The sequence below is a fragment of the Calypte anna genome, chromosome 3 (assembly GCF_003957555.1).
Source record: "Calypte anna isolate BGI_N300 chromosome 3, bCalAnn1_v1.p, whole genome shotgun sequence".
NCBI classification, from domain to species: Eukaryota; Metazoa; Chordata; class Aves; order Apodiformes; family Trochilidae; genus Calypte; species Calypte anna.
In genome coordinates this window covers 25,178,205-25,202,969 of record NC_044246.1, presented here as the reverse complement: position 1 = coordinate 25,202,969, position 24,765 = coordinate 25,178,205, and the positions used below count along the sequence as shown (strand labels likewise).

The 24,765-nt window shown below is 37.6% G+C and overlaps 1 protein-coding gene across 1 annotated transcript in view; it reads right to left on the bottom strand.

The window, feature by feature from the left end:
* SPATA17 (spermatogenesis associated 17) overlaps positions 1 to 24,765 on the bottom strand; it is a 90,100-nt gene that overhangs the window by 5,612 nt on the left and 59,723 nt on the right. The window contains exon 9 of the mRNA XM_030448276.1: positions 17,361 to 17,496. Coding sequence (XP_030304136.1) covers positions 17,361 to 17,496 — 136 coding nt within the window. The remainder of the gene's footprint in view (positions 1 to 17,360; positions 17,497 to 24,765) is intronic.

Here is a 24,765-nt window from a genome sequence, read left to right as displayed (position 1 = left end):
TGCAGAGGTATTGAGTTCCAGGGAGCAGCGTGACGAATCGGAGCTCCCTGTGCCACGGTGGACAAGTGACCACTGCTGTGATGAAGGGGACAGAGTGACACCCTGCCCTATTCAGCTTGCCAGGATAATGCCAAGGAGAACAAGGAGCTCTCATCCATCTCCTCCTCCAACTGGCTGCTACTGCTACCAATTCTAAACCTTCTCCAGATTGTAGAGCTACAGAGAGGTGGTCAAACTGACCTGGAATGTTTACTCTTTCCCTCTGCTCTCTAATTTTCCTCCCAAAGTGCCTGCTATGTTGAGGTTTTTTTGTGGGTTTGTTTGTTTTTTTGAAATTTGGGGTTGGGGTTTTTTGTGTGTGTGTGTGTGTGTGCTTTTGGTGGTGTTGTTGTTTATTTCATTCTCATTTTTGGCTTTTTTGAGTTTTGAATTTTGAGTTTATGGTTTTTCAAGATTGAAGACCGAGTGTGATGCCTGACTAATTACCCCCGACAAATGCAAATGTCATCAACAACAATAAAACTCTGATTTAAAAAGACCATGTTACTATGGTAGAAGGCAATCTTCTGTTTGCTTTGGTGACTTTGTAAGTGCAAGCCACCCTTTGAATCAACTTCTTATTAGATCTTAAAATGAAATTATATTGTATAGCAATTGTAAAAGGCAACTTTATAATCTTCTGGGTTGCGCTTACATTAGGCTAGTTTTTTCCACTTGTTAGTTTTAGTCTTTTACTGACATTATGGTAATGTGTTGCAAAAAAAAAAAAAAAAAAAAAAAGTCAGGAAATTATGTTCACAGTAGGAAATCTAACAACTCTATTTTAATATCCTGTTTTCTAAACAAAAAGAGAAAACATTAATTGCTATTTAATTTATGTAACAAACATTTCATTATTATTACATTTAAATTTTCATGGAGTTTCACAACTATCACTGACTCATACACATTTCATCTTTTGGAATTATAAATGAGGAAACCAAACTCAAACAGTGCTTGCTAGAAATTATGAAAGATTTCTAATTATGGTTCACAAATGTGAAAAAACACTGACCTGATAATCACACAGATTTAGATGTATCCTGCAGAATGTGTATGGTACAAGCAGTGCAGTGTAGTGAAATGAGGCAACCAGGTGCCACTAATTGCCAGGGAGTGAGCATGAGCTTGTGTCAAGCCCACCTGTGCCTAATTAGGGTGGGCCCCCACTGCGCATGAGCAGGACCAGGGGGCCAATAAGAGGTGAGTCCTGAAGCACAGGCTCAGCTCAGTCCTGAGCACGTCTGCAGAGAGGTCAGTCGCTCTTGGAGCACTGTATTACTTTCATTGTGCTACTGGCGCTCATTGCCCTCAGGGTGAGGCTCTGGTGGTGCAGCTGGCTAAGACACAGTACTGCAGTGCCGCGGCCCCGGGTTCGAGACTCCTCAGAGCCTCATCCTGAGGGTGAAGAGCGCCAGTAGCACAATGAAAGTAATACAGTGCTCCAAGAGCGACTGACCTCTCTGCAGACGTGCTCAGGACTGAGCTGAGCCTGTGCTTCAGGACTCACCTCTTATTGGCCCCCTGGTCCTGCTCATGCGCAGTGGGGGCCCACCCTAATTAGGCACAGGTGGGCTTGACACAAGCTCATGCTCACTCCCTGGCAATTAGTGGCACCTGGTTGCCTCATTTCACTACAGTGCAGCAGTGTGTGCTTTTCTGTGACAGCCTAACATGGAAATTAAAACTCTGTTGTTTCCTTTTCTCTAGTATTCTGGGAAGGAAGTGTTCTGCTACTGATCTGTGTTTTTAGTGAAGTTTGCTTTCTTAGTTCAGCAGCTAAGCTGTGCTAATTTGTGCTTTGGAGAAAACTCTGGAAGGCAAGAGAGGACATGTCCTAGCTCTGCAAAGAACTTATTCCTGATCCTGCGTGGTTAGAAGCAATTTGGACACTGGAACAAGTACCAGTGTTCCCTTCTGTAGCTGCACAAATTAGAATATGACATAACCAAAAACTTATGCTTTGGAGAAAGCAATAGTTTGAGCCATGGTACAAGTGAAGCATAAATATTTCTAACAAATAAAGAGATCTTGCAATAGCTGTATCCATTAAAGACTAAAAATGTACCAACCCTTACAGTTATGTTCTCACAAGCAAAGGCAAATGATCTTGGCTTTGACAGAAGCTTTGTACAAGAAAGGCAAAGGGGAAAAGGCAAAGAATTTGGTCTGGTGAATTCCTTTTTGCCATAAATATTGCCTCTCTAATATGAACCTGACATCTGAGACCAGCCTGTCCTTTTTGTCATGTTTAATATGACCAGAAATGAAGATCTGTGGTCCAAATTTGCATTTGTTACATTTACTTAGTAGCCTGCTGCCATTGTGGTTGTCCAAGGGGAAGCAAGGGTGGAATTCTCAGCTGTAACCCTTGAGTTCATTTATTCCATCTATTGATGACCTGCAAGCCAGACTCTGTCTGGTACTTTCTCCCAAACATGTACTAGCTTTGCAATGCTTTAAAAAGAAATATATTCTCCTTTATAAACAGCTTATAATTAATTTATTTATGTTTATGAAGATACGATACTTCACCTTTATGTGGTCTTTTCTCGGGTAATTTTAGACACATTCAGAGCCAGTACCAATATTAAAAGTATAGTTTGCCACACAGAAAATTATAGTGCATGCTGTACCATACTTTAGTGAATGTTATGAAACAGCATCAGCCAAGTTCTATTCTGAGTTCGTTTTTGAACCAAAATTGCCACATAATATTCCATTTTTTCAACTAATGTAGCCTTTTTCTTTACAAGTAAATTAAATTAAGGAGCCACTGTGAATTTGCCTGCAAGCTATTTCGTACTTGGATACTCTTGAACTTTACTGAATCTGAGCTAAAAACCAAACCTGCAGTTGAAATATTTCAGTAAGTATTCAGAATCCCAAGAAGTGTTTACTTGCTATTGCCATTCATATGTCTACTTCTTGCAGGGTATTTTAACAAAATATTTTAAAGAGGATAGTAGATGTTCATCTTAATTTATTTAAAATGTATAGATTACACTGTCAAGTATGAAAACACACAGATGAGTAATACCTCACTCTTGCAAAGTTATTAGATCTGACATGAAACTATGCCTAACAACATTCCTGTGTATAGAAAGATACAGAGAGTCTTAAAAGAATCTGATGAAAAAGTAAAGTGCATTTTTATCATGGTGCTTGTAGTTGTAAACCTTGTCCTGTCCATCACACACACTCTGGAAAACAATGCACCTGGGGATAAGTATCTTGACTTAATGCCATTTATAAGCTGCCCCTTTCATGGTCTAATCTGTTCAACCACAACGTTCTCTTTCCAGTTGAAAACATGCCAGTGCCAAGTGCTGAGTGCCAAGACTAACTCAGAACCACTTTTAACCTGCTGGACTAAAGCCAGAAAATGTTTAACCTGCCAAAATCAAGTTGCAACTATATCTAACTTGCCCAAATCATGTCACTAGTAGTTAAGGAGGAAAAATTCTGAGTTGAAATACTAAAGTGGAAATACTTTTTTGATTGCACTGTATTTGGCATGTACAGCAAAACCAGTACTCCAGTTTGATTTCATCTGGTTTGACATTGTTCTGTCTGATGATTTCAAACCTGATTGCTTTCTGTGATCAGATGACATGATATGAAGATCAAAGGAGAACAGTGACTGCTGAGTTTTAGTAAAGCTTTCAGCACAGTCTCACAGAGAACCCTTTTAACCAAGCTGGTAAATTACAGTCTAGATGTGCAAAGTAACAGGTGTGATTACTGTCTGGAGTATCAGGCTCAAAGGATAGTAATGAATGGTTCGTACCTTACCAGAATCTGTATTTCCTCAGGTGCTATCTTGAGACCTATGTTGTTTAATAACTTCACTGATGACTTGGAGGTGGCATTTGCTACCACCAAGTTAATGGACAACACCAAACTAATGGGTGCCATGGATACACTTGAGGGATAGCATTCAGAGTGACACAGACAGGCTGGAGGAATGGCCTGACAGAACCTCACAAAATAAAGAGTGGACAAACGCATCTGGTGCAGACTAGCACCAGAAACAAATCGGGCTGGATGCTGACAGGCTGGGTAGCGCTCTTCAGAAGAGGACTTGGGGGTTCTGGTGGGCAACTAGCTAATGACAAATCAACAATGTGCCCCAGTAGTGATGAAAGCCAAAGAGAAAACCAGCTTTCCCATTTTGTAAATATAAGCTATGTTCAGAAGAGACTGAAATGATTGAACAGGAAGAGACCTTTCTCATTCCACAGGCAGCTTCCTTTGGAGATCAGCTAACACTAGAAAACTACTCATCTCTCACCCAGTGCTCACAAATGGTCTCACAAATCAATAAAACTGGAACAATAGCTTCTAGGCTAATACCTATTCCTATTTTTTCCATCTGTTTTTATTCATATATGATACCATATCTTCTTTGTATTTTTTTTCATTTTAAATGGCACATTTTCTCTTATGTAAAATCCATCCAGTTCTTTGATATAGAACAGGAATAGCACCAGCAACTCATCATTCACTCAGGTGCTACAGACTTGGTTTCGCATTGACATGACAGTGGTTCTGCCAAGTTGCTAATGATTAAGAAACTTCAGGGAGGTAAACTGTTGCTATTTATAGGCAAACGTTATCACACATTCAAAAGTGTTTCAGAAAAAAGAAATGAATTACATATATTAGCAGAAAAATTTTTTTAAATTGTTGAACACTTCAAAAGCTAAAAATTATGCTGTCTTGGTTCTGATACGAATACATGTTATACATATTAAATGTAACAACGTGTGCAAATATATTCTATGGGAGGATATGAGCAAAAGTTTATTTCATTTTTCATCTGGATAACTTCCAAACTAAATTCAACACTCTGTTGTCCATGTTGAGGAAAGAATTTAGCCTTAGACTTTCTTTAACACCTACGTCTTTATGCAGAACTTCCAGTGTATAGCTGAGTGCTATTATAGCTTGTAAATGAACAGGAACTAGGAATTTTTACAATGTTTTATATGCTAATTTATTCATTGACAGTTTAGTAGCAATATAAGTTTTACTGTTAAGTTCCCCATACTTCTCTGAGGACTTTGGATTTGACCTGAAGTGTTGAAATTCTTTAAATAGCAACACATTTTGGTCTTCCTCCTGCCAGAGGCTTGGGCATCTGTAAAAACTACAAATCATGCCAAACTCTTTGAGAGATATATGGAGAACCACAAGCCACTAGGAAATAAGCTAAGACTGACTCATTCATTTCATTTAGGTCCTTCAGTGGGATGTGAACCATCCAACCCACAAACCATGTCTCATGAGATTGCAGTATACATCCAGCCCACAGAAATAATGATTCATATACATATATGTGTATATGCTTTATTGCTACCTTTAGCTGGATTAAAATCAATATATCAAATTTTATATTTCTGCTTCTTTTATTAGCTTTCTAGGACTTGATCAGCTGATAGAGGTGATAATGAAATGTTTTTTTATAAACTGGAGTTTGTAAGTCCTGTCCTGAGAATGTAATATTTCAAAAGATAGCCTAAGCTTTGGGGAAAAAACCAATTACAGAAACAGCATTAAAAATGCCAAGCACTGGGCAGAAGCAATTCTGGATCAGTTTAAAAAAGTGATTGATGAAACTCTAATCTGAGCTGAAGGAACAGTTTCACGACAAGCTGTGACCATTCCACACACTTCATTAGCTGCCATAATTAGCCTGGTGTTTCAATTTGTTAGAACTGGTGGGGACAATTTTACTCAGAATGCAAACATCAAAAAACAGGGTGCCTCAGATTTGAGAAGAGGCTGATGAGAAGATTTTCTAGCCTCTGTTAACTAAAAGATTAATTACAGCTGATGGAAGGCTGTACTCTGATTGTCTCTCTGTCTATGTGCATTACTTTTAGCATTAGAAGAAAGACATGGTTGACACTACACTGCTCAATCAAGCAGTTTTGCATTAGTGTACAAAGTATGTTAATATGCAGTTTTTATAATTTTTTTCTTTTTTTTTTAATTTTTTTCCCCTAAGTTTGAGACATTCATACTTAAAAAGTTATACTTTTATATATACATTAAAAGAGCAGGGTATTAAGTTGCTAAAAATACATGCTTACCGCTTGCGCTGTCATTTCCACATACAACTACAGGTGACAGATCCTAACACATTGCAAAGCTACTGGCTGGGAATGTTATTAGATCCTGTTATCATAATCAAAATGTAAAATCCTACTAAAATAGTTTCATGGAAAACAAAACTGGTCAGTGGTGAAACAAATACTGTGTGCACGACAGCTTTTATATTTTATCCACCTTTATATTTTATCCTCTTTATTTGAAGTGCTACTACCTCTGTATACTCATCAAAGCTTGTAAGGTTATTTAAATGGAAGCAAAATCTGAATTTGAAGTGCAAAGGTTATTCCTGAATAATTCTGTAACTCTCATTCTAGAATATTAATACATGGCAATACATCTAGTCATAAACAACTCATGTGGATATGCTTTTCAGTTTCGCTATATATTTTATGCTGAGATCAACAAAACCTATGAGAGAAGAAATATAGTTTCTCATTTTTGTCACAGTGGAACACCCTTTTAACCTGAGTTTATACAGGGCATGTTGAATCCAGCTCTTCATTGTCCTAAATGAATAAACACCAAACTGTATCACAAAGTGTGTATCATTTTACTATTTAAAATGGGGCAAATGTGTTGAGAGCTAATTCATTATATAAGTTTTAAAGAAAAGCAGTGGCTACATACGTCAAATCAGTAAGACCACAAGCAGCCTTTATAAGTTACGGTCTCTCATTCACTCCAATGTAAGGGCACAAAGTTATCTTTTACTGTGGCTTTTCCTATTCAGAGAATGTAGATTACTCTAAAACACATTTTAGTGCACTAAAGTCCTCCTGCTCTAAAACTAATCTGTTCACTCACTCCAGAGAGATCATAAAAACCAGCAACTTGTAGTCTGTCTCTCAGATAGGCAAAACTTCCTAGAACCCATTCAGGACAGCTCTAGGGATTATTACCACTACAAATTATACAACTTTTCAATTATAATGGTCAACATAACCACATATGTTGTTCAGGAATCTTTTTAAGGTACAACACTTGGTAGGCTAAGTTTCTGATTATGATAAGATTCTAATCTTAGACTTCAATTTGCAAACTCAGCAGTAATGTGCATTTAAACGATATTTAAAAGTATCTATTTTCATGATAAAAAAGGTGAACAATTTGTATACATTTGTTCAAAATAGCATTTATCTACATCCTGATTATAGTAATTATGGGCCAGATTCTTATCTGATGCAAGTTAGTCTATCTCCATGGATACATATCGGTTATGCTAGGCATTGAGGATCATTTCTCATACCTGCACTTTTTAATAGTTATATTGGCCAAGTAATTATCATAGAATCATAGTTATGGGTTGGAAGGGACCTCAAAAGATCATCTAGTCCAACTCCCCCCTGACAGAGCAGGGTCACCTACAGCAGGTCACACAGGAACATTCCTGTTTCCCCCAGCAATTGTTTAAAGAGGGCAAAGTTGGCCTTTCTGAAGTTCAGGGTTGTGATTCTATTAGGAATCCTGTTTCTACCACATAAGATCTTGAACTCCACCATCTTAGGGTCACTGCACCCAAGGTTGGCCTCAACCTTCACTGCTTCCACTAGGTCCTCCTTGTTGGCTAAGACAAGATCCAGCAATGCTCCACTCCTAGTTAGTTCCTCCACCAATACTATCAAGACGTTATCATCAATGCACTGGAGGAACCTCCTGGACTGTGAATGGCTGCTGAATGGGCCTTCCAGTAAATATCTGGGTAGTTAAAATCTCCTATGAGAACCAGGGCCTGTGATCACCAGGCTGCTGCCAGCTGCCTCCAGAAGGCCTCATCAACTTCCTCATTCTGATCAGGTGGCCTGGAATACACACACAGCCCTGTATCCCCCACATTAGTCTGCCCTTCAATTCTAACCCAGAAACTCTCAACTTGCTCCTCATCTACCCCTGGACATAATTAAATTACATTCAAGATGATTTCTTATGTAAAGAGCAACTCCACCACCTCGCCTTGCTGCCCTGCCTTTCCTAAAAAGGACATAACCATCCATAACCACATTCCAGTCACATGAGCTGTCCCACCATGCCTCTAAAATTGCCACTAGATCATAGCCCCTTGACCTCACGCAGATCTCTAACTCCTCCTGTTTGTTGCCCATGCTATGTTCACTTGTGTACAGGCATTTCAGGTTCCCCAGGGAAATGGAAGTCCTTCTGGTCTATATTCAGACTGCTATATTGCAACACTGGTGCAAACGCAGATACACCCCCTTTATTAGCGAGTCCCACCTCGAGCGGGACAGCAGACAGAAGGTCATCCCTAGGCTCATCCTCAGTGAGTCTGGCTTTATCCCCTTCTAGTTTAAAGCCCTCTCAATGAGGGCTGCTAGCTCCTGAGAGAAGATCCTTTTTCTGTGTTGAGATATGTGTACCCCATTTTTGCCAGCAGGCTCATTGGTGTATATATTGATCCATGACCAAGGAACCCAAAGCCCTGCTGCTGACACCAATCCCTAAGCCATGAATTAACCTGTCAGCTCTTCCTGATAGTTCTCTCATCTATCATTGTCATTAGTGGGATGCAGGAGAACACAACTTGTGTGCCTGATCCCTTAACCAGTTGTCCCGGGGCCCTGAAATCTCGTCATTCCTTTTGTAGTTCTTGATACCAATTCACCACTATCCACCTGGAAGACTAAAAGTGGGTATTAATCTGAAGGCCTCACCAGGGCTGGAAGTTTACTAGTGATGTACCTTATCCTTAGGCAGCAGACTTCACTATCAAGTGGGTCTGGTCTGCATATTGGGCCCTCTGCACCCCTCAAGAGGGAGTCACCCACAACAATGACCCTTTTTTCCTTTCTGGAATGCATCAAGATCATTGGTTTAGGGTGATTTGGCCTTGATGGGAGTTTTGGCCTATGTGGGGTGTTCTCAGCACTCTCTGCTGTTTCCTCCCGCAAGGCCCAGTACCTGTTCTGCAGCACCACTGAGGGCAGTGAAGTTCTTGAGGTAAGACACCTGCCCTGTTTGTGGTGTCGGGCTGGGATCTGTTCCCATTGCCCCTGCTCCTGTAAGTTATTTTGGGTTGACTGGGGAGCTTCCTGGGACAGCTGGGGATCCTGAGATGATAAGGACTCCTATGGTTCAATAATAAGATTTGCCTCCAGAGTCATTTTAGTGGTGAGCAGGCTCTTAAAGCACTCATCTAACTCCATCTCACTCTCACTGATATTCTTCAGTCTGCTCACCTCCTCCCTGAGCTCCATTACTCCATCCTGCAGCATTGCCACCAGTAGAGCAGATCATCAACTTGCTCACATCAGACACAGCCATGATCACTGCTGTCCCCAGTTGCTGTGGAAAGGCTGTGGCATTCCCAACAGTCTGTAACCTGGATGCCACATCCTTCTGTGGAGGCACCCTCTGAGTACTCACATCCATTTTAGCAGCTGCTGAGAGCACAGTCATCTTCCTCCGAGTAGCCACCGTTATTCCTTGAGTAAATTGCAGATTCTCAGCTCCCTGCTGCTCTCCCTGCCTGTGCAAACTGCCCCGACACATCCCTGTTCTCCTGCTCCTGTTTGCTGCACTCCTCAGGGGCATTTAAATCCCCCCACAGCTGCCTGGACATGGCCCTGCTGCACCTGACTGAGCGAGCGAGCTTCTGGGTTCCTTCCTGTGGTTCTTGGCAGCTGCATGGAGTGGCCTGAGCTCAGGAACCCCCCTGTACAGCACAATTTCACCCTGAACCCCTAGGCTTACTTTGGGTTTTCACTGCAACCACCTCTTGCGGGTCACCAAACTAACTCTCAGATGATTGTGAAGAGCTTCCTGTTACTTTCATTTCAACTCTTTTTAAGCAGCATAAATAATATTACTTGTTAATACTTACCTAGATAAATGTTTTACTTTTGTAGAGATGTTCCATAAAGAATTTTAATTTACTTCAAAATATATCCTTTTCAATTCAATATTGCAGAAAATTAAATTGGGTTGAAATACATTATGTTTGGCAGACATATAAAAGAAATCTACTTAAATCCAAGTATGCTAAACAGCCCATCCAAAACCTGCCATCAAGTAAGGCCAAGCACTTCCCAGTTTAGTGTGAGAATTTTCACTTCCAAAATACCAAAATAATATCCAAACAGAGAACACCTAAACCAATGTAAACAAACCAAATTAGGTTTCATTTCAAACTCTACTGCTTCCAGCTCAACGGATTATTTTTTTTAATTAAAAACTCAGCCACAAGTTACTCTAACATACTCTAAGCATGTTCTGAAGGAACTGTTCAGCATACTCTGTTTCTGATTATCAAGAGGTTTTAAGGTGTTTAAGCATACAGTGGGAATTATTTACAAAGTTAAAATATATATAATTCCCTCTAAAAATACTGTTAAAGTTAGATCTTACTAAAAAGCTAGATTTTTCTTTTATGCCACTAACATACAAGTTACATTATTAAATGAGGAATGTAGGCAAAACAAGACATTTATCATCCTACAGACAAATGACACAGGACTGCCTGTTAGACAGTATAATAAGTATCATCTAATTTTCTCTTTCAAATCAATTTGCTCTTTAAAGCTTGGGATCATCATCAAGGGACTGCATTTTCCCATTGAGGAATTGCAGAACTGAAAATCAGGTTTTACTAAATATTCAACTAGTTGCTGACAAACCCTTAAAAATAACCACCAGAATGGATTTGATTAGAAGAGTGGTGAAAGTATCTTTTCTTATGTGAATAACTAAATGGTTTGACTCTTGTCAGTCACTACATTTCCCTTAAAATCAGGCTCTGTAACTCATCAGTACCCTTCATCAAAAAGTTTTTTCAGCCTTTTTTTCAGCTTTCTGGATATTTGCGGATTCTTTTCTGAATTTATTTAAATGGTAGTAAGGGATGTATTTTGTATATTTTTAATTTGCTTCATAGGGCTTATCTTCCTTCTGCACCTAAGAAAATAACATGAAAGATTGCTAATTAAGTATCAAGTGTAACACCTTCCTAAGGTAGCCCAGCATTGGTGACCTTAAGGATTTTCTCAAAGGAAACTATTTTCAGCTTTTCCAATGGAAGTGCTGAAAATTATCTCCATAGCAAAATGTGTTTAGGTAGATATGACATCACAATCATTCAGTAAGGAATCTGGAAATCCTTATGTCAGCTGTCAAAAGTTGAAACTGTCATCTGCTTTCCTGGAAGACTGAATGAGTGCATCTTATAATAACAGACAGTTCATTATTCCTTCGAATAAAAGGTAATGTCTGGTGTTTCCAGAATTACTCTGGATGATTTTCACATGAAAATACTGTAGCTCGTAATTGGTTTTGTGAGAGATGAAAATAATATGCTACAGGTTACAAAAGACACACTCCTCCCAAATAGTATAGCATGTATTGCTTTAGGATGAGGTTCCTGGGTTTAAAGTATTTAGTTTGATGCAGGCCAAAGTGTAGGAAGAAAAGTGACAGAAAGCAGCCTTATTTTGGAAGTAAATAGTTGATAATTCAAACTAAAGGTCCTTTTGGAGCATCTGAATAGATACATCAAGTCAAGCCAGCAGTAATAATCATATAAGAGCCATGTCGTTGGCCAAGGATTGCTGGAGTGCAACACACTTTGGAAACAACTCTTATTATCCCTGACATGGCTCATGAGGGAACCAGTAGTGTAACAAGCAAACTCCTACAGATCAGCTAATAATTCCCCTACAACAGAATCCACTTCTGGCTGCCACATTTTGTCAGCTCTGCATTGCCTACAAAACACATTGCAGTTGGGCTGGGGAACTAAGTAGCTCGTTCAAAATACATGCTAGTTCTTTTTCTTGCATAGTATCTTCTGTCACAAAGCACACTGGTAAACACAGCCTTAAAAGTTTTAAAATACACAGTAAGGTTGACAGCACCAATACACATTAGCCAATATCACACTGTATTAGAAAATATTCTTTCAATCTTTTTTCCCTAATCAAAATGAAAACAAGCAAATTGCTTTTGAAAATTGTCAGAGTCCCAATCTAAGAGAGAAAATGTTTATACAGACATTATACCTATCTCAAATACAAGTGCCACAAGTTTATTAAAAATTGAGTTAAGGTGAAATTTAAATAAATTTCAATATAGTCAGGGATAAAAAAGCATAAATCAAACAATTCTGTCACATAATGTCAATACCCACTAGGCACATGATTGTTGGATGTTGTTGGTCCTACAAGGGCTGAAACTAATTTTCAAACAAAACAAATCACTTTCCCTCTCCCACTCTATTTTTCCATCACAGTGATACTATACAAAGACAAATTTGCTGTGGAACCTCAGGATACAGTGCTCTCAGAAGAATATGAGTTGGGCATGGCCATGTACAAGAGTCACAGTCAGTTTCTATGACACTGAGATTTTCAGGTCATATTGTGTCCTCCTAGTGGACCTCTTCTCACAGATCTGGAACTTGGGGCTCTATCTGATAATGTGATTCCACTTGGGCCATACTGTGAGCAACAATGAAAGCCACAGAGGCAGCAGGGTAGAGAAAATAGAATGAATTCCTTGGGGACACAGAGAGCTCTCTTTTTCATCACGGAAAGTCCATACTTAATCACATTCTGTGAGAGTAATTATGCAGTTGGGACATTCACAGAAAAGTGATTCTTAAAATCTTCTTTATGATACAAAGCAAATCAAAGATCATACATTTTTCCTATTTTCTGTTACCTCAGATAATAAATTTCTTACAGTTGTTGGACAAAGACCCAAACTTGCACCCAGGAAAAATTAATGAAACTCTTTACTGTGCATTATACTTATGTTATAACATCATTTGAATAAACTCTGGATTGAAGTATGTACAAACACTTGGGTTTATTTGTTATATATGTCGTGATTTAGTTAAATACTTCCACAGCTTCATATAACTTCAATTGAAGGCAACTGCTGTCTTACAAAATAGTCTGAGGCTGTTCATTGTACCTTCATCCACACTGGCAGAATTTGAGCCTGTAATTCTTTCTCTCTGGTAACAAAGATGGAAGCAATACAACAACTATTCCCAGATCTAATGGCTACACAATACAGCGAGAAAATGCCAGTAGTGTTGAGTACAGCTCAATTTCTACTGCTCCAAAACCAAAATTGTGTTGGCAGTGAATTACAAGGGCTATTTTTTTCTAGCCTAGGCATGGCTGTGACAATCAGAAATATTAGAACTTGATATTTGATTAATGCTGGCAGTACTCTGTAAGTGATTTCCACTCAACAGCATCAAATTATTTAATTATATCCCACTATTAATGGAATGAAGCAATTCAAAATAAACAGCTAGAATGACTGTTTTGCAGGAAGCTCATAATCATCAATTCATACATGTAGAAATCGTCCTAAAATTATATTAAGCTGGCCTGTTGAACTTGAAAGGCATATTTTATCCCAATCAATGCATAAAAGTAAAATTATCCATAACTAAGGCATGTTTCTCTGCTGTACAGTTCAGATGTAATGATCCCCACATACTGCTCTTGCACATCAATTATGATAATCATAATCACGGTCGTTAAGCTGAATGTTCATTATTATCAGGATGCTGGTGACAGCAGATTCAATCATCGGGTGCAATGGGCAGGCAGTCACAGTCCCACCCAAGTTTCTGCAGACAGCGTTGTGCCACATTAAATCCATGATGTGTTCCACATCCCCCTCCATTCCAAAAGCTGGAGACGGTAAAGGTCAACTTTATGTTCTGTGCAATATGCTTAGGTTCTCTAAATTAATTCTTTGCAGTACCAGGTATTTTTATGCTTTGTAGATAATAAAAATCTGTTTAGGGCCAAAATCCCTGTGCAAATAATGAAATAGTGATGTAGTCGTACTGTAATTCACCTATAATAAGGAATCAGAGGAAAGAATCCATTGGGAAAGAACATCTTAAAATGTCACTTCCTGAATTTTTCAAATAAGAAAACATTAAATGCTGTCATTAAAGTCAGTTTTGTAAAATGCATATGCAAACTAATTCCAAAAGTGATTAAAGTCTGTAAGCTATCATTTCTGCCTCAGTAAACACAAACATATGTGAGTGTTTTGACAACTGAGAGATTATAGTTAGTATATTTGATCCCTTGAATGTCCAGCTACACTGGAATGTATCATTACAGATTAAAGTCCTTGTTACTGGTAGTTCTTTTTTATATTCACTTCTCACATGAACTATATCAAAGGCAGTTCAAGGTATTTAGATAATATAATAATAAACTTGCAAGCATTTTTATATTAATTTAAAACTGGGTAAAGTAAAGAGATTCAGATTCACTAGAGGTATAATATTTCCATTTCTTTCTTTTTACTTTAAATGAAGACAGAATACAACAGGTTTTCCCCTAGCTCAGAAACTTCTTTGAAATGTTAACAGAGTGAGATAAAAACTTTTGGACTGTAACTAGATGAAAAGAAGAACTATTAACTTTTCCTTACATAGCTATGATAATTATGTTTAGAGGAAGTCTGTGCTAATACCCTTTCATTTTCCTGAAGAAATATAATAAGGCAATATTTTTCATTATTGTTCATTTTGCTTTTAGAGTAATTATAAAATTTACATACTAATCTTTTTGTGACTTGAATTAAAATGCTCACTTATAAACAGGAAAACCTTAGGGAAACAAAACTAGGACATTCTAATGAAAATACAGGGAAACTTTTTAATGTAGTTTTTAAAAAGCCAGCTGGTACAAAATAATATCAAATATCTCAGCAGCTTAGAGGGGTCACTGACCACTGAACTTCCTCCTTGGAGAAATATCCACAGTAGTTTGTCCTACCAGCAATGAATGATAAGCAAAACTTCTTTAGTATAATGCTATCAGAAGCTGAATATAAACCAGGACAGAGTTACCAGCTATTCAGGTTTAACAGAAATTGCATCCATAGAAATATCACTCAAAGGAGGGTTGCGTTTAGCAGACACAGTGTTAAGCAAAAATCTGTTTGTTTTTTGTAATATTTTGTCATATGCTTTTTAGCCTAGTGACTCATTAGAAATGGATCATTCTGTTCCCAGCACTGATATATATAAAGTTTTAATACAGTTTAGAAATATCAAGGTGACAGTGAATTTTTTCAAATTTAACAGTTATGAACGTAGGCCTTACACCTGCCTATAGGGCTTTTTCCATTAAAATATAGTAAGGAGGTGGAGTTGTGGGGTTTTCCCCCCCTGATAATAGTGACCCATTAAAGCAGAAGGTAGGTCACAAATAGTTCTTTCCTCTCTTATCTCTCTGTTTGGGTAAGCAACTCCTAATTGAAGCTTCCTATTGATTTAGAATTGGGGTTGGAAAGCTTTATGTCATGTTGGGTTAATGTATACAGTTATTCACCTCCAGAGATTCAGGCTGAAATCTATCCAAGATCACAAGTCAGTTTAATTGTTTCAGCCAAGCCACTAATATTACACAGTATTACATATGTGTGATACAATATGTAATATAAATATCTTTACATTGTTTGATATCATAATCTAAGCTTGATCAAGATCTTCTAAGGACTGGAAAAGGAAGCCTTTACAGGGCAAGATGAGTACTACCAATAAGACTTTTAGGTCACTTACGCTGTGGGAATTCAGCCAGTCATATCCTCCACTCGTTGCTTTTGATAGAACAATTCAGATATTGTATTTAAATGTTGATCTCTGTGTCTTTATTGGTCATGACATTTAACTAATATATGTTAAAATATCAAAAATTTACTCTGACCTTAAAGTTTTGAGATAGAACTCCTTAAAAAAATATTACTTCTCAAACTAAGATTCCTTGGAACTTGATATATATTTACAAAAGTTAATTTACTTTCAGGCAGATAGGTAATCGATCTTATGAAATTGTTAAGGTTGAAAGACCTCTTGAGATTACCTAATCCAACCTCTACTATGCAGCAGAGAGCAACCTGTGACTTCTGGACTGTAAACCCCACTCCCCGTCCCCCCATGACGCTCTGGGGAAAGTAGAAATACCAAGAACAAAGTACTGGCAGAAGGGAAGGGTGGGGGGAAAGTATTTATGCTCTGGTTTTTTTGTTTTTTCTTTGGCCTGTTTCGATTTGAGTAATGACAGATTAATATTTCCCCTGAGTCTGTTTTGCCTGTGAACATAATTGGTGAGTGAAAACCTCAGAGTCCTTGCCTTGACCCACAGGGTTCTGGGTGGATTTCCTCCTCGCCATCCCATAATGGGGGAGGGGAGCGAGCAGCCACATGGTCCTTTGTTATCAGCCAAGCTCAAACCATGGATGTGGATTCTTCAAAGCATGTGGCAAGCTGATGGTAAAGGAGCACAGGGAACAAGGAGTGGGTGAAAGAGAGTGGGGCTTTTGGTCTGCCTGACCTTTATTGAGTATGGGCTGGAAATGGGAGGGACTGTGTTCCATCCCTCTCAAGAGTCCGAAAGCCCTCCTTTAGTTCCTCGTACTCAAACTATGACATGTCTATTGCCCCTTGTCCTGTTACTAACCACTACTGAGTCTGAGAAAAGTCTTCCCCCCTTTTCTTAATCCCCTTTTATCAGGAGTTTACACATGGGTAAGATCTACCATAAACCTTCTCTTCTCTGGACAGATACTCCCTCATCTTCTTCTCATACAAAGGATGCTCCAGCCCCTTAACTATATTTTTGGCTCTGTGCTGCACTCTCCACTAAATCAATTATCTTTCTTGTACTGGGAAATTTAAATGTGATTATGATACCTAATACAAATATAAGTAATGCAAGCACTACAGAAACTCATGTTAAACATGTTCTGAAGAAAATTACCTCTTGTAGCACTAACCTGAAATATGAGAGTCTAATTAAACTTGATGCATTGTCAGAAGTATATCTAAAACCAACTTTTCACTAATTTTTAGAGTTTTTCCAAAGAAAGTAAGCAGTAAAATACTTTATTCTTTTTAATCAGGTTTTGCCAGATATTTCTTAAAGTTTAACTTAACATGAAATAGAAAATATGCAATTGTTCTTAAATCAGAAAAGGCAATGAAGAAATAACATAATTATATCTTGTAGGTGAAAGAAATGTTGAATTTCTTCAAATTGAACTTACCAGAAATTGAACTTCTCAGCACATCAGGTCTTTGTGATTTTATAATATGCTGCTAAGATTCTTGTTAGACTCCATGATCTCTGAGTCAGGCTCAAATTCACTTAGTTCTAATCTAATGACAATATAAAAATCTTTTACATTCTTTAATTTTTTAAGTGACTTACCTTGCTTACTACCCACTTCTTTGGCTGTACTTCTCGGAAATGTTTAGTTCCATAAGCTTCTTGACCATATTTACTTGACCTAATAATTGATGGGTCATACTTCTTATTTTTATTGTAAGAAGAAAATGGAAGAAATCTGAAATTGAATAATATTTAAAAATCAGTTATGCTCTACTCTAGATAGAACAAGTTTATGTAAATCATAGGCTACAGGAAGTAACATGGGCACCTATGCCTGCTTTTTTCCATTACCTTCTTAATCTTCCCCCTCACGATTATAAGAGGGTTACTGCAATTTCTCTTATAGCTGCTTTTATATTAAATTTGGATCAAAGAGAGAGTTTCAGCAAGATAACATGAAGACTTTCTGTATGAGGATATAACTTGCATTACTATTACTTTTGTTGTACATGCACTGCCAATCAGCATGATAAGAAGAGACACTGAGCCAGGTTCAGTTTCCTGGGATCTGCATGTTGACACCTCCAGTCTTAGCAGACAATGAATGCAGTCTGTGCCAGATGTCTGTGGCAGGCAAGCACCATGCACAAGTACACAGCTCATTTCTTGATAATTTCCATCCACTTTACAATTTTGTAGGTTCCCAACACAAAACTCCAACCTAATAATTCCACTGGGGTAGAAACATTTCAAGCATGTCAGCAGTTTAAGCATAAACCAAGGCATGTTTGAACCAGAAAGAATACTCCTTGTAGGTTAAACTAGATATGCCTCCTTTTATGTCTGTTAACCAAAGCTAAGTAAACCTGAGTCTCATTTAGCAGAATAGAAATTTATATGAATAGTACTGATGACTTTCATATATTGGTAGCACACAATGCAGACATTTTTTCTAAATTCACAAATTGTGTACTTTACTCTCAAGTTAACTATGTCCTAATTAGCAACTTTTTGAAGCCTATTTCTTTCACTTTTGGTTATACTGATGGCCTACTGTAGAGAAACAAGATAAACCAGGTGCCTCGAGTTGCCAAAGAGTGGGTGTGAGTCCACCTGTGCCTGGTTAGGGCAGGCCCCCTATTACCAGGGGGCCGATAAAGGTGGGACACACACCCACAGAGAGAAGCTCACTCTGGTGTGAGGCAATGGAGAGGCCAGCAGCTCGTTGAGCCTCAGGAGCAAGAAAGGCTCTTCCCGCTACAGTCTACTCCTTGCTTCCACAGTGCCAGTGAACAGTGAACTCCAGCTAAGTGCTTTGGGCACAGAAGAGGATGTTTTCAGATGGATGTCCCTGGCTCTAATGACATCTACTGGTTTTCTGGGTAGGTTTCACAGCAAAGTGTAAGGAGGAAGATGAAAGACATATCTAAAGAATCTGCAAGAGACCTTGCAAAGATGTCTTATCTCCATCTGTTCCAGTTTGTAAGAGTTGCAAGCAAACAGGAATATTTTAATATAAAGTACAATCTTGTAAAATTAAGCTTATCGTTGCTGGTAGCCTGAAAATGCAACATGAAATTTTTATTCTGTAAGTGCAGGAAAAAATATTTTACAGCTTAGTCACAAAATAACACTTCAGAAGTTTAAAACATCACTTTAACTGCCATAACAACAGGTGTAGTAAATTAAAAACTTTTCCAAGTTCAAGGCTTTTTAGAGTTCCTCTTGGAGTTAGTCAAACAAGCTTCTGATAACAATGGAGACTGAAATACCTTTCTTTGTCTCTCAGCTGATACAGACTCAGAAAATTATTACTTTGGACTAACTGATCCATCAGCAATTGTTCAAGTGCTTGTTTTGTTGTGTGTTTTTTTTCTTAAATTGTATTTCTTTATTTTTATGAAGTGGAAAGAAACTATTTCAGAATCTTGCCAGCCATATAAATTTACTCTATTAAGTACCATAAACAAATGCAACGTAAAGATGTAAAGTTAGTGAAAGAAAAACACTGAGTTAGCAGACTCAAATTATACAAAACTATAGTAGCATGTGTATACTCATGGGAAAAGACAGTCTCACATAAGACAGATTATGGTACTTGTAATGCTAATTTGCACATGGGATGGACATCACACACACAAAAATTAATGTGGCCCCAGTGTCCCAGAGAATACATTGAAGGTGCTGTGAGCCGGCTGCTCCACTTGCAGTTTTTATCACTTCTGAATTGCATTTTAATAGTACATTTTTCTTTTGTTCAGACATGAAAGAAAATTGGCTTTCTCAGGGGACTGGATAGCTGAGAAGACAAGGCTAGCAGTTTAGGGATTTGCCCATATATGCATAGAATTTAGTTGAACCACAGCATTCATAATCCAATGAGTACTACATCAGTAAAATTTATACACAAAATGGCAAAAAAAAAAATCTTGAGAAAAGTAAAAGATAAACTAAATTATAATAATTTTTCCTATAAAATTTCCTTCACGGAAGTTTTTATCTTACTGTGGATCAGTTAATCTTTGTCTTTTTAGCAAATGAATAATTAAAAAATAATTCCAAACAAACAAAAAAAATCCCATATGTTGTAACACTGCAAGAGAAATAACAGTATGTTCTACCTGTAGTTTACCCCAAATGTGATCATCTTCACATATTCTCTAACAACATTACCTGGAGTGTGTGTCATATGGCCTGGAATACATATCTATTGCTATGTAAAAAAATTAAGCAACCATAGGTGAGCAAATCCTTTAGCAATAACAATCTAACTACAAGAAAGGATCGTATGTTTGCAAATTCAGTGTCTATTTACAGCAAGTAAGAATCTTCATAGCTTTATGTGAATAAGTAATTAAGAGGGATATTAAAACAATTTTTGTGTTAAGTAAGGTAACCAAATTAATGGGAGTCATACAAAAGTCATTACACCCCCACAACCAATAATAACAGTAAAAAGCAATAACACTGCACAAATAGCACTGCAAAACACCTCAGTAATGGTATTGTGTTCTGTACCTCTCTATAAACACCTGACACAGCTTTTCCCTAAACTAATGACAGTATGTGCCCTGAATGTGACAGAAGAGAGTGATGGAAGGAGAAGATAATTAAATCCAGACAATAGCATGATGCCATTACCAACAGCACAAGTCTAGACTTCTATAGTTTTTTCCACAAAAGCTCACTCACTCACTGACTGGATTCTTATGTTCAAGACAGGGGGAATGACTTGGAACCAAAACTGTGAAGCCATCTCCAGTTCTGCAAATAGCGGTATTGCACACAGAGAACCTGAGGGAGGACCAGGACCAAAGCTGTCAGTGTCACTGGTAATGAAGGTCAGTTGTGCCACTGCCAGGACCACACTGTGCTGAAACTTATTAGAGCAAAAACACCTACAAGCCTCGGCTTAGTATCCAGTCCAAGACCTGACAGCTGCTAGTGGCATGTATTTAAATTTTAAAAATATACCAAAGATATTTGTTGTAAAGAAAAATAGAAATTGCTTTCTCTCTTTCTTCACTCATACTACCCTGCATATCCATCCTATTAATCTCATCTTTCTAATCCTTCTTTTCCCCACATTTTTACCCTCTCGTGATCCTTCTGCCTGCATTTCCTCACCTGCCATTTCTTCCCTCTCTTCTGATTATTTTGTTGTAATGTCTCTCACTATTGTGACTGTGGATAGAAAAGGCCTTCTAGACACTGAAGTCTTTCCAATTAAATGGACCAAGATGACAGAAGGAGCAGTAGGTACTGGGCTCTGGTGTCTAAGGCAATGGAAGAGGAGAGATCAGCAGCACAAACTGCCACACATACTGCACTTTCAGGGCACAATAAGAGATACTAAACTCAGAGAAATAGAAGGAAAATTGTTTGCAATGTTTCTCAAGCTTTCATATTTGTAATACTTGTTTGTACTGTATGTTTTTGTAATTTATTAGTAAAAATACTACCAAAATCTTAGCTCTAGATATATAATACCATTGTTATATTTTAATGCAAAGTGGTTCCATGCAGTAATAATTCAATTATTTATTGTCTTGATCTAGTTCAAATAAAACAATTTTGTCCCACTTTAAAGAAAAACAAACTATTAGCTCCAAACAAACTATGTTTCTCTACTGGTAAATTGTGAATCTTGTATCTTTTTTTTTTCTTTTAAATACAACATGAAACGAAATTATTTTTAAGCTTTCACATTTGGGTTTTACCTGAAGGAATTTCTTCATCAAATTCAATGATGTCTACCTTTTCATTTGGGGAAAACAGGAAGCAGCACAATGGTTTTTCATAGAAAACCAACTGCAGCAGTGTAGCTAATATTTAGTCCATAATGAGTGCACATTACAATCAAAGTGTTATTTACAAAGGAAAGACAATATTTTACTTTGCATATCTATTCAGATTACCTCTTGTGCAGTACTTTTGCCAAGCAAAATGTATTTTGGGTGCATTTTTACAAACATTGTCTACAGTAACATTGTAATTACATGCTTTTTCAATAAACTATCAATGACTTTCATCCTAATATTAGTAAATCTAAGAATTCTCTGCCTGTTTTTGCTTAACTCCTGTCTGCAATGATGTGAAGTGTCAAAGAAACCATAGTCTAGTTCTTGTAGGAAGTAAAAGAGATCTCTTCTGCAGCAAATTCTGGAACTTCTTAATTATACACAGACTTATTATCTGCATCCCCAGTGTTATAAAGTACCAGAACTTCATTAGAAAAATTAAGATGGAAAAATGAAGGCACTACTTTGTAAATTTCCAGTGGAAATTAGCTGGAAGAAGCAGAGGAATACTGGATCAAAAGAGGGTAATCATGCTTAACTGTGCCCTAGAGCACTCGCGTGTATAATACGATTTGCACAGTAACTACCTCTCCTATTACTGCTTGTTTGGAGTATTCTGTGTTAATGGGGTTAGCTAATTTAGTATTTTAACTTAAAAAGACTCTGCTGATTAATAAATGTTGCACACTGTGCTAGTAATTAAAATAAATGGAAGAGTTACAAATAGAAGTTGAATTGTCAAGAAAACATTATCTGAAAATATATGATAATCCCTGTTTATCATAATACAATAACACTATGGAAAATATGCAAATTGCTGAAGTTGCAAAGCATATGAAAAACTAAGTATAATTTGAAAAAAGTTTTCAGATACCTTATCTTTGTATGACATAAGACGTAGTAAGCCACTTTTACTGCAGCTAAATCAGAAATTACAAATGTAGAAATTAAGAGATTTTTAAAAAAAAGATTCATTCTTACCTAAGTGACTTGCTTTTAAAATTTATCACATTTAGTACTAGGCAGCTCATAAGATGCTCTCGAACTATAGAGCTTATGTAGATTATTAAATTCTCTTTCATGCACAGCACTGAGTAGCACAGAGCACCTAAGCTGCTTCTGAAGGAAAGCATTTCTGAAAGGAAAGAACAAGCCTACGAAGAGCTTGGTGCTGCAGTGTCCACACAGCATGTGAGGGGCAAGGTGTGCAACCACTGCACTCTGCTACAGATAAGTGTTCAGGACCCACTTGGCCAACTCCAGTACAATAAGGGCATAGCTGGAAACTGAGACAACGTGTCTGGCGTCACACCAGAAGACTACAATAAACTGGGAAACCTCAGCCTTATGCTGCCACTAGTTTATCGCTTTTCTATCACCACATTGCAGCTCATTCTGATTTGTTTGTTTAGATGTTTAATAATATACTTGGACACATGAGGCAGATTTCAGCAAAGTTAATGAAAATCATTTATGTTTTGTTCTCTGGAAAATTAGGCCAGCATGCAGCTGCCTGCAACTGAATAAAAGCTTTTCATGCTTTAGCGATCTAAATCTACTGGATCCAGCAGTTGGTGTCTCAAACCAGACAACAGTTTATTATGTGGCCATCCAGAAAGAGTCCAATTGTCATTCCTATTCAAGCAGAGGGGGAAATCACTTCATTTGTATGAGAAATAGCACAATAAGGCAGTAACACCTCAACTGAGAAAAAAGAATCTTTCTGATTAGGCTACGTTGCCCAGCTGCTCTTTCATTACAAAATAGGAAATTCCAGCAGCTGCTTTAAGTAAATGAAACATTCTCTTGCTTTCACTCAGACTACTTTCACCCTCCTCAAACTCTCGCACAGTTTTTTCAAGTATTTCTATGTTTTATCAGAAGGAAAAGTTTTCTTGGAGCTTGAAACACCTAGAGAAAACACATTACCACTTTAAAGGCTAAAATTCTGAACACTGTTGGAAATTGCACGTATGCACCAGCAATTTTTCTATGTTAAGAGGTACCATACAATACTCTCCCTGGAAATATACAGATTAAAGATTCAGTTTGTCATTTTTTGCAAACACAAGCTTTCTCAACAAATATTATACACTTCTGCTGTTCATTCTCTCCTTATTTTCTAAAACAGAAGAATAATCAGTATAGGAAGCACTACCAGAAGAAATACAGTCCCAAAGTACACAATTACATAGAAGGAGAGAGAAATTTGTCAATTCATAATAGACACTGCAGAGAAAAAGCTACTGTACAATCTGAGTAACCCTTTGCTTACTCCTCCCTGGAGACCAGCATCCCACACAGCAGCTGCATTACAAGTAAGTGTTAGTCCTGATGATGACCTGCAACTCTCTCATCACCTTTTCAAGGTTACAGATGTGACCCTTGCATGGTTGGTTGAATATGAAGCACAAATGGAATTATCATAGCCTGAAAATGTATACTACACTATGCATTTAACTTGCAGAAAGCTGAGAATCTGTGTTAGAACACTGCTCCTCTATTATAAGGATGGTGCTAAAAGCTTCCTTACCCATAAGATAAAGACCCTTGATCAGTTAATACTTGTCAAAGTTAAAGACTCCAAATTTTAAACTGTTCAAGACCAAAGATTCTCAGTTCACTTACTGAAGAGAACCAGCAAAATATTTCTGACCTTCTGAAACTGTTGACAGTGATGTCTGGGGTGAACCTCATCAAATAAAGACAGGGCAATGCAGCTGTGCCTATCTATGAAGGACATCATCCATCCTCACTTAGGATGCATCAGTCACAACTTACTCAGAGAAAAGAACACTTTAAATGAAAGGTAGAATCTTAATTATTATCTAGTGGGTTTGTGCTGGTTTTCGCTTTGTTTTAAAATTTCACTGGCAGAAGCTAGAAATAATTTGTTTATTAAAAAATCCCTAGTTTAAGCTGAGAGGTGAAAGTTAAATTGCTTCTCCCTCACCCCAATAAATGAAAGAATACTGAGAGGAACAGAAAGCTGGAGTACATTTTTACTTGTAACTCACCTCAGTTATGAAAGGAATAAGAAGCACTATATCTCTTTTTTGGCACCAAGTGCAAAAAAAAGTAACTGCCTGAAAGTGGAAAACTAGTCAAACTATGATTTATTTTTTTTCTTTCAAAATTGTTTTCAATAGAATTTCCATTTAAAGTCACTAAAGCAGAAAAATGCAAGGAAAGCAATACAAGAT